This window comes from Salvelinus namaycush, chromosome 19 (assembly GCF_016432855.1).
Source record: "Salvelinus namaycush isolate Seneca chromosome 19, SaNama_1.0, whole genome shotgun sequence".
In the NCBI taxonomy this organism is placed as follows: Eukaryota; Metazoa; Chordata; class Actinopteri; order Salmoniformes; family Salmonidae; genus Salvelinus; species Salvelinus namaycush.
Window position 1 is genome coordinate 20,855,687 of NC_052325.1, and position 15,981 is coordinate 20,871,667.

The following is a 15,981-nucleotide window of genomic DNA, read 5'->3' on the forward strand; positions in this document are numbered from 1 at the left end:
ATTCACACCCCGCTGCACGTTGGTCCAATCACTACTCCTCCTCTTCGTATGAAGAGGAGGAGGAACACCGTTACAGGAGGGCAGGGATGTGACCAAGAACCCGATGGTCACTCTGACAGAGCTCCAGAGTTCCTCTGTGGAGATGGAAAAACCTTCCAGAAGGACAAATATCTCTGCACCACTCCACCAATCAGGCCTTTATGGTAGAGAGGCCAGATGGAAGCCACTCCTTAGTAAAAGGCACATGACAGCCCTAAAGGCCTAAAGGACTCTCAGACCATGATAAACAAGATTCTCTGGTCTGATGAAACCGTGATTGAATTCTTTGGCCTGAATTCCAAGTATCACATCTGGAGGAAAACTGCCACCATCCCTACGGTGAAGCGTTGTGGTGGCAGCATAATGCTGTGGGGATGTTTTTCAGCGGCAGGGACTTGGAGACTAGTCAAGATCGAGGGAAATATGAATGGAGCAAAGTACAGAGATATCGTTCATGAAAACCTGCTCCGGAGCGCTCAGGACCTCAGACTGGGGCGAAGATTCACCTTCCAACGGGTCAATGACCCTAAGCACACAGCCAAGACAATGCAGGAGTAGCTTCAGGACAAGTCTCTGAATGTCCTTGAGTGGCCCAGCCAGAGCTCGATCAAACATCTCTGGAAAGACTAGGGCTGTGGCGGTCACAAAATTTAGCCAGCCGGTGATTGTCAAGCAAATAAGTCTCATTCTCACGGGCTCTCAAGTGGCACAGCGGTCTAAGGAACTGCATCTCAGAGCTAGAGGTGTGATTTGGAGTTCCATAGGGCGGCGCACAATTGTCCCAGTCTCATCCGGGTTAGGGTTTGTCCGGGGTAGGCCGTCATTGTAAATAAGAATTTGTTCTTAACTGACTTGCCTTGTTATGAAAAGGTTAAATTAAATAAATACATAAAAATTGACTGTTAATTAACATAAACACATTTAGTATCTCCTGGACACTGATGCAGTCCTTTGGAGCATCTATACTTTAAAAAGTCTAATAAATCCATGTTATATAGCTTACACCTTCACAATAAATCCATTATTTATTGTTTAACATTAATTTAACAATCAATGTACAACATTTAATTAAATTATAACATACAAAAACATATGTATTGAAAAAACAATTCTTAAAATCAATCTGCAATATAACATGCTATGAAATATGATAATGATGGGCGTGGTTTTGATTCAACACTGGTTATTAACACCAACACTGGGATTATTTTACACCAATGAGTGTTAACAATTAAATCTATAAGTATTGAACTATGTTTAGAGTGTAGGCCGTCAAAATAAGGTCTTATGGAATACACATCGCATTGTGTTAAATAATTACATTTTAGTGATACCATTTTTCTTAGGATCTCACTTGGTGATGTCCTTAGGACTGAAATGGATGAATGCAACAACCATGTCTGTCACTACCAAATGCAGTCAAGTGTGGCAACTATACAATTCACTCGAAAGGCACTCTAGGAAATAAGTCTTTACACTAAGCATTGTGTTAATTTAACGCTGTTCCAGTGTTTATACATGTCCACGCTTTCAGTGTTTAACACTCTCGACAGCTAGGTTTCCATCCAATTTGTGACAGATGATTTTCTTGCAAATATTCTAAAATCTTCATAAAACAATATGCACATTTCCCCAGTGGAGATGTTCCCATCAAACATACTTTTTCGGATTTAAGGCTGAGTGTGATCACGTAGTGGGTTTCCATCGCATTTTCAACTCTACTGATGGTTTTGTCACAAAAACTGTTTATATAGTAAATGTGCCCACTCTGGTCTTGGCACATGCACTTTTGCCAACAGTTCGCAGATACAGTGGGGGTAGGCTACCTACATGATGAGATTATTATGGATAAGAGCGATATTATTTGTATTTGTCAAACGGCATCCAAGCATCGATCATCATGTCACCAGAATAAGACCATGGATATTTACTGGAAGGGAGGATCAAGCTCATCACCTTGAACATTCACCACTCTGTGAAGATCATCATAACTTATTTCATCTGTTGCCTAATAAAATGCATGCTTTCCCAAGTTGTTGTGGGAGGACCAAAAAATGTATCATCACGTGACTCCAAGTTTACTTTGATACAATGGTTATTATATCAATATTTGCGGATAAAGGTGTTTCCACCGCCATTTCTCGCATAATGAATTTTATAGACACAAAAAAGATCCCACCATGTCGAACGAACAACTTGTCTGTCGGCATTTATAAAATTATATATTATTAATCCGCATGAAATGGTTGTATGGAAACATGGTTTGTGTTTATTTAACACTGGAAAATTTGCTCCCTATATAAGCAGTATATAAGCAATATACAAACAAACAGAGTTTCTCCTTCTCCTTCTCCTTCAACAGTCACTTCAGATGAATAAATGCACCGCTTTTTCAGATTGGATAGATATTTCCTTTTGGTACATTTTCAAACCAGATATAAAGATACCTTTTTGCAGTGATTTACCTTAAGCAAGTTTGACAAACTCATTTCCAAACTCATTTCCTGGACTGTGTCTCATTGAATACATTATACATTCAGATGGTTTAGTAGAGAGAAAATCGCTCCGTCTGCTCCGTCTGTTCTGTCTGTGTGAGTTGAAAACATACCCAACAACACTTGACTCACGATAGGAAACCAAAGCCTGGATACATTTCAGCGTTCAGCCTTGAGAAATGACAATAACATGGGAAAGACTTTGTTCATTTCTAGACTGGCAGACGTCTCATGAATAAATAATCCCCCATGCTTAGCTAACATAAAGAGCAGAAATATGCTAGTTTCCAAAGAGTGATATCTTTTCAATGCAAACCGTTAAGTCTACTGGGTATACTACGTAATGTAAGCCAGGGCGGGGGCACTTGGCTGTTGTAAATCTCAACTCTCAGGAGGTGCTAGAATATTCATAAAAGGCCTCAGGTAGTCATGGTAAATGTTACAGTAAAATATGTGGAGTGAAGTGTATTATGCTGTTGTTTTTTAACAGTCACTGTTTTGAAAAATATGACTGCATAGATATTCAGCCACACATAGAGGTGTATTTTCTAAATCTAATTAATAATTCAATGTGTTTATGTTAAACTAATGCAGGGAGTAGTGGCTCTGTCAAGCAAGATGTGTTATAACCAGGTTGTATTATCAACAACACTCCTCTCTTTCTTTCCATCACTCAGAAGCAAATGCGACAAGGTGGCTGTGTAGGAAAGACACATATTTACCTTGTAAATGTGAGTTGCCTTTTTTCTGAATACAAAATTATCATTATAGCTTCAAATATTATTACTCTGCATGTATTTGAAGCAGCTGCTTACTGCCATGCAGTGATTGCATGCACTATGCATGCTGATCAGATTTATTCATTCCTAATCTCTGCAAGCACAGTGCAAAGATGTGGAGATGCATTCAGAGGTCATTTTGATTAATAATATTTCAGGCACACTCAGTAGATTTGGTTGCATTAACGCAGCCATGAATACAGAATACTTTATATGAAATCATCATTACTCAACAACTGGTACTTACTACACTGTACTGCGTCTTTGTAAATAGAATATAAAGCAATCTGAGATACATCATTTGACAAATGTACGGACACTATTCTTGTATTTCCAATATGATCATGTTAGTCTGCTGCGTATCACCAGAGCAGTGAGGGGAGAGTGTAAGGATCTGTTTGATGTGTTATTGTAGCTATAATTAACCAATTTCACTTCCTCACTGTGAGGCATTGGGACAGACTTTTCCCTTAACTAATCATTGGCACCTCCTCCCTGTTTTAACCCCCCCACACATACACATACATACAGTACACACACCACACAATGTATTTACAACAAGACTGTTGACGCCCCGAGACAAGCTCCAGTTTTGGCACCCACCAAACACCCCAAGAGACAAGTACTGTACCACTGACAGCTCTCCTGTGATCTCCCTCCCTCCCTCTCTTGGTCTCTCTGGTCCAGATCTGCAGGGCCAAGCAGGGAGCACCAGCATCTACAGGCTTTGGGACTGACTGGTTAGAGTGGATATTAGCCAACTCTCCCCCACTGGGCTCTTTAAAATGGAATTAGACATACTTACTGGCTTCTTTAAACGTGCAGTTCAATTTGCTCACTTATCTAAGCAGAACAGTCTCGGGCAGGCAGTTACAGAGGTGGAAACAGACATTAACTCCTACCACATTGGCATCATTCCGGGATTGCTGAATAGATGCAAACCAGATTACTAAAGTACGAATGCTCGTTCATGGCCGGCGATATACATTCTTAGAAAATATTATATTTTTAAGGGTCTGAGAGTAAATCCGGTGGTTGTTAAAGGAAAGAGAATACGGGCATCCAAGATGTTATGATTCATTGATGATCAGCTGTTTTACAGATCAATCAATTTCCGCAAATTCATTTAGAAACAAAGTGAAATGAATGAACACCCACTCAATGCTGAAAAGAATTACTCTGAGTCTGGAAATATAACTGTTGATTTTGCATATTACATGAGAGTAATATATTCAGGCCTTCTGCCATGCTATCTGAACTGAACATATAGTCAAAGAGACATTACCAAAAAAACATTGAAAATGACAGTATATTGAAATGCCAAACGGATTATGAAATGAAATCGGGTGGCAACTGGTAAGACTATTTTACTTTCCATACACCTATATACATAATCTGCATAATTGATTTAATTGGTACCTTTATTCTGACTTCCAATGGGCATATACGGAGAAAGGCTATCATCTGTGTCGACAGGATTATTCGTAACACGCTCTCATTCTGCAGTTCCTGTCATTAATTCTAGTTCAATTATTTTTTTAAACGGCTTGACACTTTAGCATGAACCAATTAGCCTAATTTGGGCGGAGGGAGAAAACACATTCTGAGGTACCATTAATTCAAGCTAATTCTCTGCATGACCACCTTTTTCAATCATTCAGCCCCTTCTCATTGTAGGCATGCTGAGAAGCCCCATGATTGGCAGGCCCAATGACGGCAGAGAAGCAGCTAAAATTAATACCATTATAGTCTCTCTCCTCATCTCAATAAAACAGGGGATTCACCTATTCGGAAAAGCTTCTTAGTCAATACACAGAGGAATTATGAGTAGAATCAGTTCAACTAGAAAATAATGGGCCAAATCTGATACATATTATTATCAGAATTTGAGTAAGAGTTATATGCAACCAGTTTTCAGGATACAGCAGGGAAGTGAGATAAATACTTTATATGGAGAATCTTCATTGCTGTTTAGTCCAAAACAAATCACTGAGAACAAAGGCATCAAACTGGCTGTGATTACAGGCCAAACAGATCAAATGGACATGGGTAAATATTTAACCATTAATGCCTTGTTCACACTGCAGGCCTTAATACTCAAATCAGTTTTGTTTTTCAAATCCGTTTTGGAATACTGAGTGTCCAAACAGCAAGTTACAAGTGATCAAATTGGATGTGTATGTGTTCAGACAGCAGTCATTTGCTGACATGGCTACGCTAGTTGTCATTGTGACAACAGGTGTGTGCGCAACGGTGTAGGCTGATTGGTGGTGGTGCTCGTGCTTCCGATCACTCAGAAGTTATGTAGCAAGATAAGGTGACAACTATGCCTGCCATGGACATTTCCCAGTTGCTGTGAATGTTCAAAATCATTGTAGTTAAAGCCTCAAAGGATAAGACAATCCAACTTTCAAAACGATTCATTTTTGGCTAGCCACAGCAGTCAACTAGCTAGCTAGGTAGCTGTTTAGCTTTCTAGCACATTCACTCATTTGTTTGTAAACAATTAACAAGCTAGTTAGCTTCCACGTCATGTTATCGTCAAACTGTCAACAGAGTAGATATTGGCAAATAACAGTCTGGACGACAAAACAGATAAAAGGACATGAATAGTCACTCAACCATTAAAGGTTTAAGACATTCTGCTACTCTGATCTGTACCCTACATTAATGTATTTGGTAGGCAACCACTACCACATATCACTTGAATTGGTACAGCACTCCCACTCATGGGTGCAACAAATATAGCCTCTTACAAGGCACGCCTTCCAATATGTTAATGAGCAAGAGACTCTTTCCCGCCCACAACATTTTCCCACAATGCATCATAATTACCACTGTAAAACATAAATACAGTATTTTACTGTGCCTTCTATAGTGTTTTACTGTTGAAATTACAGAACTGTCTTACAGTGTGCTGTAAAACAAATGTATGGAATTTTACTGTGCATTCTACGGTAATCTACTTTATTCAGTTTATACAGTATCATAATGTTTATTAATACATTAAGTTACTGATAGAATTACAAAAACAGCTAACAGTGTAGGTCTAGGCTGTTTACCTTGTGGCTGTCTGCTGGGGTGGAAAATCTGTAGGTCAAAGGGCTGAGCGCTGGTCTTCTGGATCACTGTGACATTACGGCCCGTCCACTTGTTGGCCCTGGCCAGGCTGTTAGTCCTCCAGTCTGTCCAGTAGACACTGCCCCCGAACAGGGACACAGCAAAGGGGTGAGACAGATACTCATGTCCCCTCAGGATCTCTATGACCCCACTGCCGTCGTACAGCGCTGAGTAGATGGCATCAGAGCTGTGAGAGGGAGAAGATATGAAACAGTATGAGGGTGACTTTATACAGTAAGCAGACTAGCCAGAGTAGGTGGCATCGGATACAAGATAGGTTAGACTGTCTTCATATAGTAAACAGACTAGCCAGGTAGATAACATACAGCTCAGATAAGATTACATCAGAGCTGTTAGAGGGACAATACATTATCTGGATGTCATGAGATTGTATAGAGAAAGCGATACAGTATATGCAGACTAGCCAGATAGAGTAACCATGGATGTACAATACATTGTAGCATAGAAGGCATGAGAGCTGTTGGTGAAAAGAGACACTGTGGTATGGATTTCATCCTGAGGCTGCCGGTCTATATACAGTAAACAGACAAGCTATGCCATGGGAGTACTGAACAGTACATTGCAGCTGCTCATTCACTTGGTATATTTACTCTTGATTCAATGTATTGTTCAATGTATTCTTAAAGTAAGAGTAAGGAAGGTGAATGTCTACAGATTAAAAAGACTAGCCAGGTAAGGCTACCATGGTAGTATACATTGCAGCTCCTTATTTACTTTTAAATGAAATTTTAATTTAAAGCACAGTACCCACCAGTTCCCAAATAGTGAGGAAGGTGTTTTAACAAGGATGTCATAAGGTGTTTTTTAGGAATGCTGTAGAATGTTTATCTTAATGTATATTCTGATGATAGAAGAGAAGGTTTACAAGTGATATTTTCTCATCATAGACATGTCTTCCTGTGGTTACGGCACATTTAGATAAATTGGCCTTCTGTTCGCTGTAACTGAACATCTCCCTAAAGGAGATGAGGCAAAGAATATAACATGCTGTTCATGCTTATACCATATGTGTATCCAAATAGGCATCATTGCAGCCTAATGTTCATCACTGCTGTGCTCCTATCCTGATAGGTTGTCAATGTAAATAAGAATCTGTTATTAATTGATTTGTAAAGTTTATATGTAAATAAAGGTTACATAAAACAGTATAACGTGTGAGTGAATTACCGAGCATCAGTCCAGACGATTCTCTTCTCCAAATGATCCAGAGTTAGTCCGTTGGGCCAGGCTCCTATCTCCATGTCCTTGAACACTATGTGTCGTCCTCCTCCGCTCATTGAAGCAGCCTCGATACGGGGGAAGGTAGCGTCCCAGTCTGTCCAGAACAGGATTCTAAAAACATTCAATCAATCAAGAAAATGAATGTATAAAGATGTTTTTACGTCAACATCAACAAAGCGCTCTACAGTAACCAGACTTAGACTACGAAGAGCAAGCAGAAAACCCAAGACAATAAAACCCATTCAGATGATCCAAAGAAGACTGATAGATTAAAGAGGACTTGAAGAAAAAGCCTCCATGTAAGGAATAAATGAATTAAGATCATTTTAAAATGGACAAAACTAGACAACAGCACAAACTAGATAACAAAACCATACACTGTGTTGAATACAAAAGAAAACTAGGGCTGACCGCCCTGGTCGATTGTTTGGTCGACCGAGATGCATTTTATTCAAACAGTAGAATATATATATAGCACCAGTCAAAAATTTGGACACACCTACTATTTCAAGGGTTTTTCTTTATTTTACTATTTTCTACATTGTAGAATAAAAGTGAAGACATCAAAACTTTGAAATAACACATATGGAATCATGTAGTAACCAAAAAAGTGTTAAACAAATCAAAATATATTCTTCAAATTAGCCACCTTTTGCCTTGATGACAGCATTGCACTCTCTTGGCATTCACTCAAGCAGCTTCACGAGGAATGCTTTTCTAACAGTCTTGAAGGAGTTCCCACATATGCTGAGCACTTGTTGGCTGCTTTTCCTTCACTCTGTGGTCAAACTCATTCCAAACCATCTCAATTGGGTTGAGGTTGGGGGATTGTGGAGGCTAGATCATCTGATGCAGCACTCTATCACTCTCCTTCTTGGTCAAAAAGCCCTTACACAGCCTGGAGGTGTGTTTTGGGTCATTGTCCTGTTGAAAAACAAATTATACTCCCACTAAGCGCAAATCAGATGGGATTCGATGGGATATCACTGCAGAATGTTGTGGTATCCATGCTGGTTAAGTGTGCTTTTAAATCTGAATAAATCACTGACAGTGTCACCAGCAAAGCACCCCCACACCATCACACCTCATCCTCTATGCTTCACAGTGGGAACCACACATGCAGAGATAATCTGTTCACCTACTCCTCGTCTCACAAAGACACGGCGGTTGGAACCAAAGGACAGATTTCCATCGGTCTAATGTCCATTGCTCGTGTTTCTTGGCCCAAGTCTCTTCTTATTGGTGTCCTTTAGTAGTGGTTTATTTGCAGCATTTCAACTATGAAGGCCTGACTCACGCAGCAGGTGTGTCCAAACTTTTTTGACTTTTTCCCCATTTTGTTACGTTACAGACTAATTCTAAAATGTATTAAATAAAAACAATTCCTGAGCAATCTACACACAACACCCCATAAAGACAAAGCGAAAACAGGTTTTTAGAAATGTTTGCAAATATATAAAAGATTTAAAACAAAAATATCTTATTTACATAAGTATTCAGACCCTTTGCTATGAGATTCGAAATTGTCACAGATCTGGGGAAGGGTTCCAAAAAATGTCTGCAACATTGAAGATCCCAAGAACACAGTGGCCTACATCATTCTTAAATGGAAGAAGCTTGGAACAACCAAGACTCTTCCTAGAGCTGGCCGCCTAGCCAAACTGAGCAAATGGGGGAGAAGGGCTATGGTCAGGTAGGTGACCAAGAACCCAATTGTCTCTCTGACAGAGCTCTAGAGTTCCAGGTAGAGTGGCCAGATGGAAGCCACTCCTCAGTAAAAGGCACATGACAGCCAGCTTGAAGTTTAAAGTCTCTCAGACCATGAGAAACAAAATTCTCTGGTCTGATGAAACCAAGACTGAACTCTTTGGACTGAATTCCAAGCGTCATGTCTGATGGAAACTTGGCACCATCCCTACGGTGAAGCACAGTGGTAGCAGCATCATGCTGTGGGGATGTTTTTCAGCGGCAGGAACTGGGAGACTAGTCAGTATTGAGGCAAAGATGAACGGAGCAAATTACAGAGAGATCCTGAATGAAAACCTGCTCCAGAGTGCTCAGGAACTCAGACTGGGGAGACAGTTCACCTTCCAACAAGACAACACTCCTAAGTACACAGCCAAGACAAAGCAGGATTGGCTTCGGAACAAGTATCTGAATGTTCTAGAGTGGCCCGGCCAGAGCCCAGAATTGAACCCGATTGAACATCTCTGGAGAGACCTGAAAATGCAGCAATGCTCCCCATTGAACCTTTTAGAGCTTGAGGGATTCTACAGAGAAGAATGGGAGAAACTCCCCAAATCAGGTGTTTCAAACTTGTGGCGTCATACCCAAGAAGACTCGATGCTGTAATTACTGCCAAAGGTGCTTCAATAAAGTACTGAGTAAACGGTCTGAATACTTAAGTAAATGTGATATTAATTTTTTTTACTTTTTTAAATTAGCAAACATTTCTAAAAACAGTTTTTTTTCATTATAGGGAATTGTGTGTAGATTGATGAGGGGGGAAAAACAATTTCATTGATTTTAGAATAAGGCTGTAACGTAACACAATGTGGAAAAAGACAAGGGGCCTGAATACTTTCCGAAGGCACTGTATATATATATATATATATATATATATAAAAAAATATATATATATATAAAAAATATATATATTTAAAACTTTTTATGCCACGAGACACCTGTCTTATTCGTGCCCATCTCAGTGAACTAATCCATTGTGGAGGCCGAGACTAATCCATCGTGGAGGTGCCGGGGATTGAAGTAGAAGTGGCAATTTAGTCATTAGCATTGTTCGAATACCCATACTAACATACTGTCTACTACATACTTAATGAGTATATACTACATACTATATACTACTAGATAATATTAGTATACTGTAAAAGAACGGCGTCCTTTCCGTTGAGTGTACTAGCGCTTCGCCTCTCTACCGGAAGTTGATGCTGTTGCTATGCAACTTCTTGCTAGCTTGTTAGCATAACAAATGACTAACCGGACATGTTACGATCTTACGTCATCTTACAATTTCCAATGAGAACGCACAATGACTATACTACTTAGCTAAGCTAAGAATGAAGTGAATAATCAAGTCAATACAGGTTGGGCAGTTAGTTAGATAGCATATAGTTAATATATCGGCAAGTTCGATGTATTAGTAGCTAAGTAACGTTAGGTAGCTAGCTAACATATGGGTACATACAAGCAACTGCTGTAATGATATGCTATGCGGTTCATAAGGCTAGCATAGATAAATTGTCAGCCAACATAACATGTAACGTAACTTATTTGAAAAGTCATTACTTTATTACATTGCTCAACATTTTCTTAACATTTGTCATAATTTGTTAACGCAATGAATTTGTATGTGCTGTCTGCAGACTTCGGCTATATATTTTCCACAGTTTTCTTCAAATCTGAAAATGTTGTGAAGCTACTCCCATTTTCTGAAGAATTCCATTATGGGCCCTAAAAGCATTGAAATAGTGTCCACTGCTTGTATACTTAGTTTTTTGGCAAATGTAGTAGTACAGCAACTGGGAATTTTGGCATACTAACTATATGCATAATATGACTAATAAGCATACTACATACTCAACTTACATTACAAATAGTATGGTTAGTGTGGTTAGTATGAGTATTTAAACAAAGCTATTGTCTTTTGTTTGGAGCGCTTCTGTCAATGTTGAGTAAGAACACGCACCTGATTATGCATAGAAGTAGGCCTATAGGCTACCTGGCCTGCGTGCAAAAGGACGCATATAAATGTGTCCATTTGGGGATCTGATAGTATTTCTGAATGGCTTAACGCAACACGACTAATGAGCTGCGGAGCTTCTCAAAGTAATGTTTTCTTCACCTCAAACAGCAAGTAAACGAAGTCTGTTTTTCCACCGACTGAGAATGACAATAGTTCCTCAATATATTAGAAAAATCTTTCCAGCTCTCCCTTTCGATAACCACTTAGCGTGAAAGGGAACAACGTAATGCTCTGATCCAGTGGAAACGTCATAAAATCGGCCTATCTGATTACTTCTTATCCCGTGAGCAAATAGCCTACAGCTGTGTCTGTTCTGAGGGCCCAGAATATTTCATACAACGTTGCAAGTTTGCTAGCATGAGCTTCAGGGCCAGACCTAAGTTAATAGTTGATATAATGTTTCAAGTTTGTTGCAGACAGGCCATGTGTAGCCAATGTGATGTATGGGATATTTATTTTTATCAGAATATTTTCTAACTGGAGGCTACAATGTATTTATTTATTGGCTTTATAGGCTATTTTTATATAGTTGGCAATGGCAATAGACGTTACTTTTTAGCTTTGTATCATTTTCATTTAGATTTGGATCGAATTTTGATTAATCATATGACAATGACTTTGAGATACGAATACGTTATTATAAATGCAATGAAACTGTTCCACGAAAATGTGCATATGAAAACCATAACTGGCACACAGATCGGTAGAAATGGTAAGTAAGATAAATTGGCATTCCACATGAGAAAGTTTGCAGACTCCTCATGTAGCCTGTTACCGGCAACTTCAGGAGAGTAAAGCCAGAATCTGCAAAAGCCAGTAGGTGTAGGAGTGGGAGGAGGATGGCGGGTCAGGTTTTTTTCTTCTGGTTATCTTGATCTCAGTCTCCTTCGAGTCATTTGTGTCTTATTTCATCAAACAGTGCGCTTAAAGCATCAGCTAAGCTCAATGCATATATTTTGTAGTTGATTTTATTAAAACACATAGGGTGTGTCTATATATGGAAAAATACACGTTTTAAAAGAACATACAACTTTTGGTTGGCAAAGATTTTTTTCTTCAGGGACAGCTCTAAAGCAAACATTGAAGATTAAGGGTATTATTCATATTTTCCCTCAGATGACCAAGACTGAAGGCCAAGAAAAAAGAAAACAGATACACTTTTAGAATTATCACGTCCTAACAGCTTAGTATGTCATTCAAACAACTTAGTATCTTGTTTGAATGATTTAGTATCTTAATTGAACAACTTAATAAAAAAGTTGTTCAAACAAGATACTAAGTTGTTCAAAAGAGACACTAAGTCATTCGTACGAGATAATTCCAAGAGTCCCCTTTAAAAAAAATTGGGGGTCTTTCATAACGATTTTCATTGTTTTGTCAATGTAATAGCATTGCAAACTACAATAACTACATAGCCATAAGTGTATAGCCGTCAGTGGGACTCATGAACATACACATTGGCAGCAGTCTGAGTAGCCTAGAACTGCACCAAACCGATCCATGTTCCACAGCATCTGTGACATTGGCTGGAACTGGAAGCCATCTGCTTTTTATTACATTCTACGGCTCAATGTAGCCTGTAAATGAACACTGTGATTTCTTTTCCCAAATATGGCAACTATCCTGCTTTTGCCCACAGAACCACAGGCAAGTGCGGGAGACCCATAGAGCCCTTAAAGAGCACAGGCTTAAATTAGGCAATGATGACAATGAAACAGTGTTAGGAAAAATATCCTTCTACAGATCAATAGCCTTATTCATTGGATCAGGCCCCTTAGATCAATGGCCCACTCTTTTGAGTGGATTCAAGTAATTACATTAGAATTATTGCTATGGAGAGAAACTTTTCCTGTAGGCACAGAAATCATCCATTAATCATAATGTGTTATCCTCTATAATGCAGTCATCCCCCTTAAAATGTGCAGTGCAGATTTATTTCTTATAAGACTACTTAATTGATTTTTATGAATGTCTGGACTTTGTTTTAAAACAAAATAAACCAAATGATTTTTATGATCACATAAACATAATTCATCAGTATGCATAAATGGAAGAACTAGGCTAAACCCACTATGCCAAAAAATCTTATTTTTCTGTTTTTTTTAATCCAATTTGTGCCTGTGATATTGTTCAGAGATTAATTGAAGCAATGTATTAAAATAGAAAAAGTAAGAGTGGTAAAGTGCATGAGTCAGGGAAGAGGAAAATATTAGCCATATCACTTGTCTTCGCTAGAATGTCCACAGTATTATTATGAATGTCTTCTATATTTTTATCACTAATGGACCTTAACATAGCAGACATCTTCATACATCAAGGGGGAAGGAAGTAGAAGAATATGAAGGCGGTTGTTTTTCATATTATGACCTCAAACCTGATTGATTGTGTACAGTATGTGAGTCAGACCTGGATTTAAATAGTATTTGTTTTCTTTCAAATAGTTTAGCTTTGTTTGATTGAGCTTGTCTGGCAAAACAGAACAAATTGAATAATCCCAAAAGTGTAAACCCTGCACATCTGTCACTCCAGACAGACTCAATCAAACACTCAAAGTATTTTACAGAAAACAATCGCTATTTGAACCCAATTCTGATGTGAATTAGCACCCACCCTTGTCCTGGGTCCAGAGCGATGGCCCGTGGATGCTCCATCCATCCAGCTATCAGTGTGGTCCTCATATCGCCATTCAGCCTGGCCACCTCAATCTGGTCCAGGTTACTGTCGATCCAGTACAGGTTCCCTGCTATCCAGTCCACCGCCAGCCCCTCTGGAGTGGCCAGCCCATGCTGCACAACCACCTCGATCCCTGTCACACCTGATGGAACACCAACCACAGAACCATGGTCACCACCCTTTAGACCCGGTGAGACGGACCAACCCACGGCACCATGGTCATCAATGCACACATCACAGGAGGTTGGTGGCACCTTAATTGGGGAGAATGGGCTCGTGGAGCGGAATCAGTGGAATGGAATGAAATACATCAAACACATGGTTTCCATTTGTTTGATGCCATTCCATTCGCTCCGTTCTAGCCATTATTATGAGCCGTCCTCCCATCAGCAGCCTCCACTGACACACACTAGGTGAGAGAAGACTGGAGAAGGGATGTATTCAACTCATCCTGATAATTTCCCCCTTATTGAGGGGATTTGTTTGTTGGTCTGCCAACAAAATTACATTTTATGGGGAGAAAACCGTAGCTAAAAAACTCTTGAGTAAGAAAAAAGTGTTCCATTAAACATAAAAGGTTTTGCAAGTATGTCTATAATCCAGCTGTTTACAGTGATCCTCTGCTGCTGGAGCCTTTGTGGAAGGATCACAAAAGGGAGAAATACACTGAGTGTACAAAACATTAACACCTTCCTAATGTAAAACATTAAGAACACATTAAGAGAAAGAGTTATATTGCAGCAGAGGCACAGAATGTAGTGCAGCACAAAACACCAACCCAAATACCAAACAAGAAGTTGTAATTCATCAACGTCTTCAGAGACGTACTATAACAGTGGGAAGACTACTGTGTCCAAAAGTCTACCCACTACACTCAGCATTACCCTACTGAAATAACTCCTCAATGGAGGGACAGTATCGCTCACAGTATCAAAGAGGTGCTAAGTAGAACTAAACTGAGAACATTACTGAACTAAACTATATAGTTGGAAAGTCGAAAAAAAGTTCCATTACAGTTGAAGAGTGGGAGGGAAGGAAGCCATGTTTATCCTCCTCATCCAATAGATCACAGCATTTAGATCTAACGCTTAGCCTAACCAAAGTATTTAAAGACTCTGATACCCTCAACACATCACAGCTTTTACGATCTAATGTGCAGCTTAGACCTATGTACCTTCAAAGTCTGAAAGCCCAATAGAATACACCATTTAGATCTAACATGTAGCCTAGATCTAACGTATAGGACCTACATACCTCCAGAGTCTGAGAGGCGTCCTCTGTAGATCTTATCCTCCACCACATCTGTCCAGTAGAGCAGGCTGTGATTAAAGTGGAAGTCAAGCGCAATGGTGTTCCGGAGCCCTGGCACCATCAGGCTGTAGTCCCGCTTATGAAGATCTATCCGTCTTATCTCATGCCGAATAGAGAAGATGATGAAAGCCTCAAAGGGATCTGGTCGAAGGAAAGAAAGGAAGGAAACGAAGAGGAAAGAGTTAAAACGGAGGTGACCGATGTTAAAACGGAGTTGACCGATGTTAAAATGGAGGTGACCGATTCCATAACAATACCAACATGAGCGGTTTGAACTGGAGCCATTAGTGGAGGACATACACAGGTACGCATGACTACACAAACACGCCCATGCACACACACTGGATCATGCTCTTTCATGACTGGGCACTGGTACACACACCTTATCTTCAGAGAATTCCAGATACAAGGTTACTCTAAGGCAAAACCTGTGTTATGCACAGAACAGAAACCTTATCCTGACTATGGAGACACATATTATCCTCAAATCAGAGAACAATGAGAAAGACTGGATACTGTAGGGAGAAAGGATGTTAGCTACTTGCTATGCTGACAAGTC

General features: G+C 39.6%; 1 protein-coding gene across 1 annotated transcript in view; it reads right to left on the bottom strand.

The window, feature by feature from the left end:
- The window catches only part of LOC120063930 (low-density lipoprotein receptor-related protein 1B-like), a 345,986-nt gene that overhangs the window by 202,652 nt on the left and 127,353 nt on the right, over nucleotides 1–15,981 (bottom strand). The window contains 4 exon segments of the mRNA XM_039014240.1: nucleotides 6,376–6,620; nucleotides 7,622–7,786; nucleotides 14,049–14,253; nucleotides 15,366–15,563. Coding sequence (XP_038870168.1) covers nucleotides 6,376–6,620; nucleotides 7,622–7,786; nucleotides 14,049–14,253; nucleotides 15,366–15,563 — 813 coding nt within the window.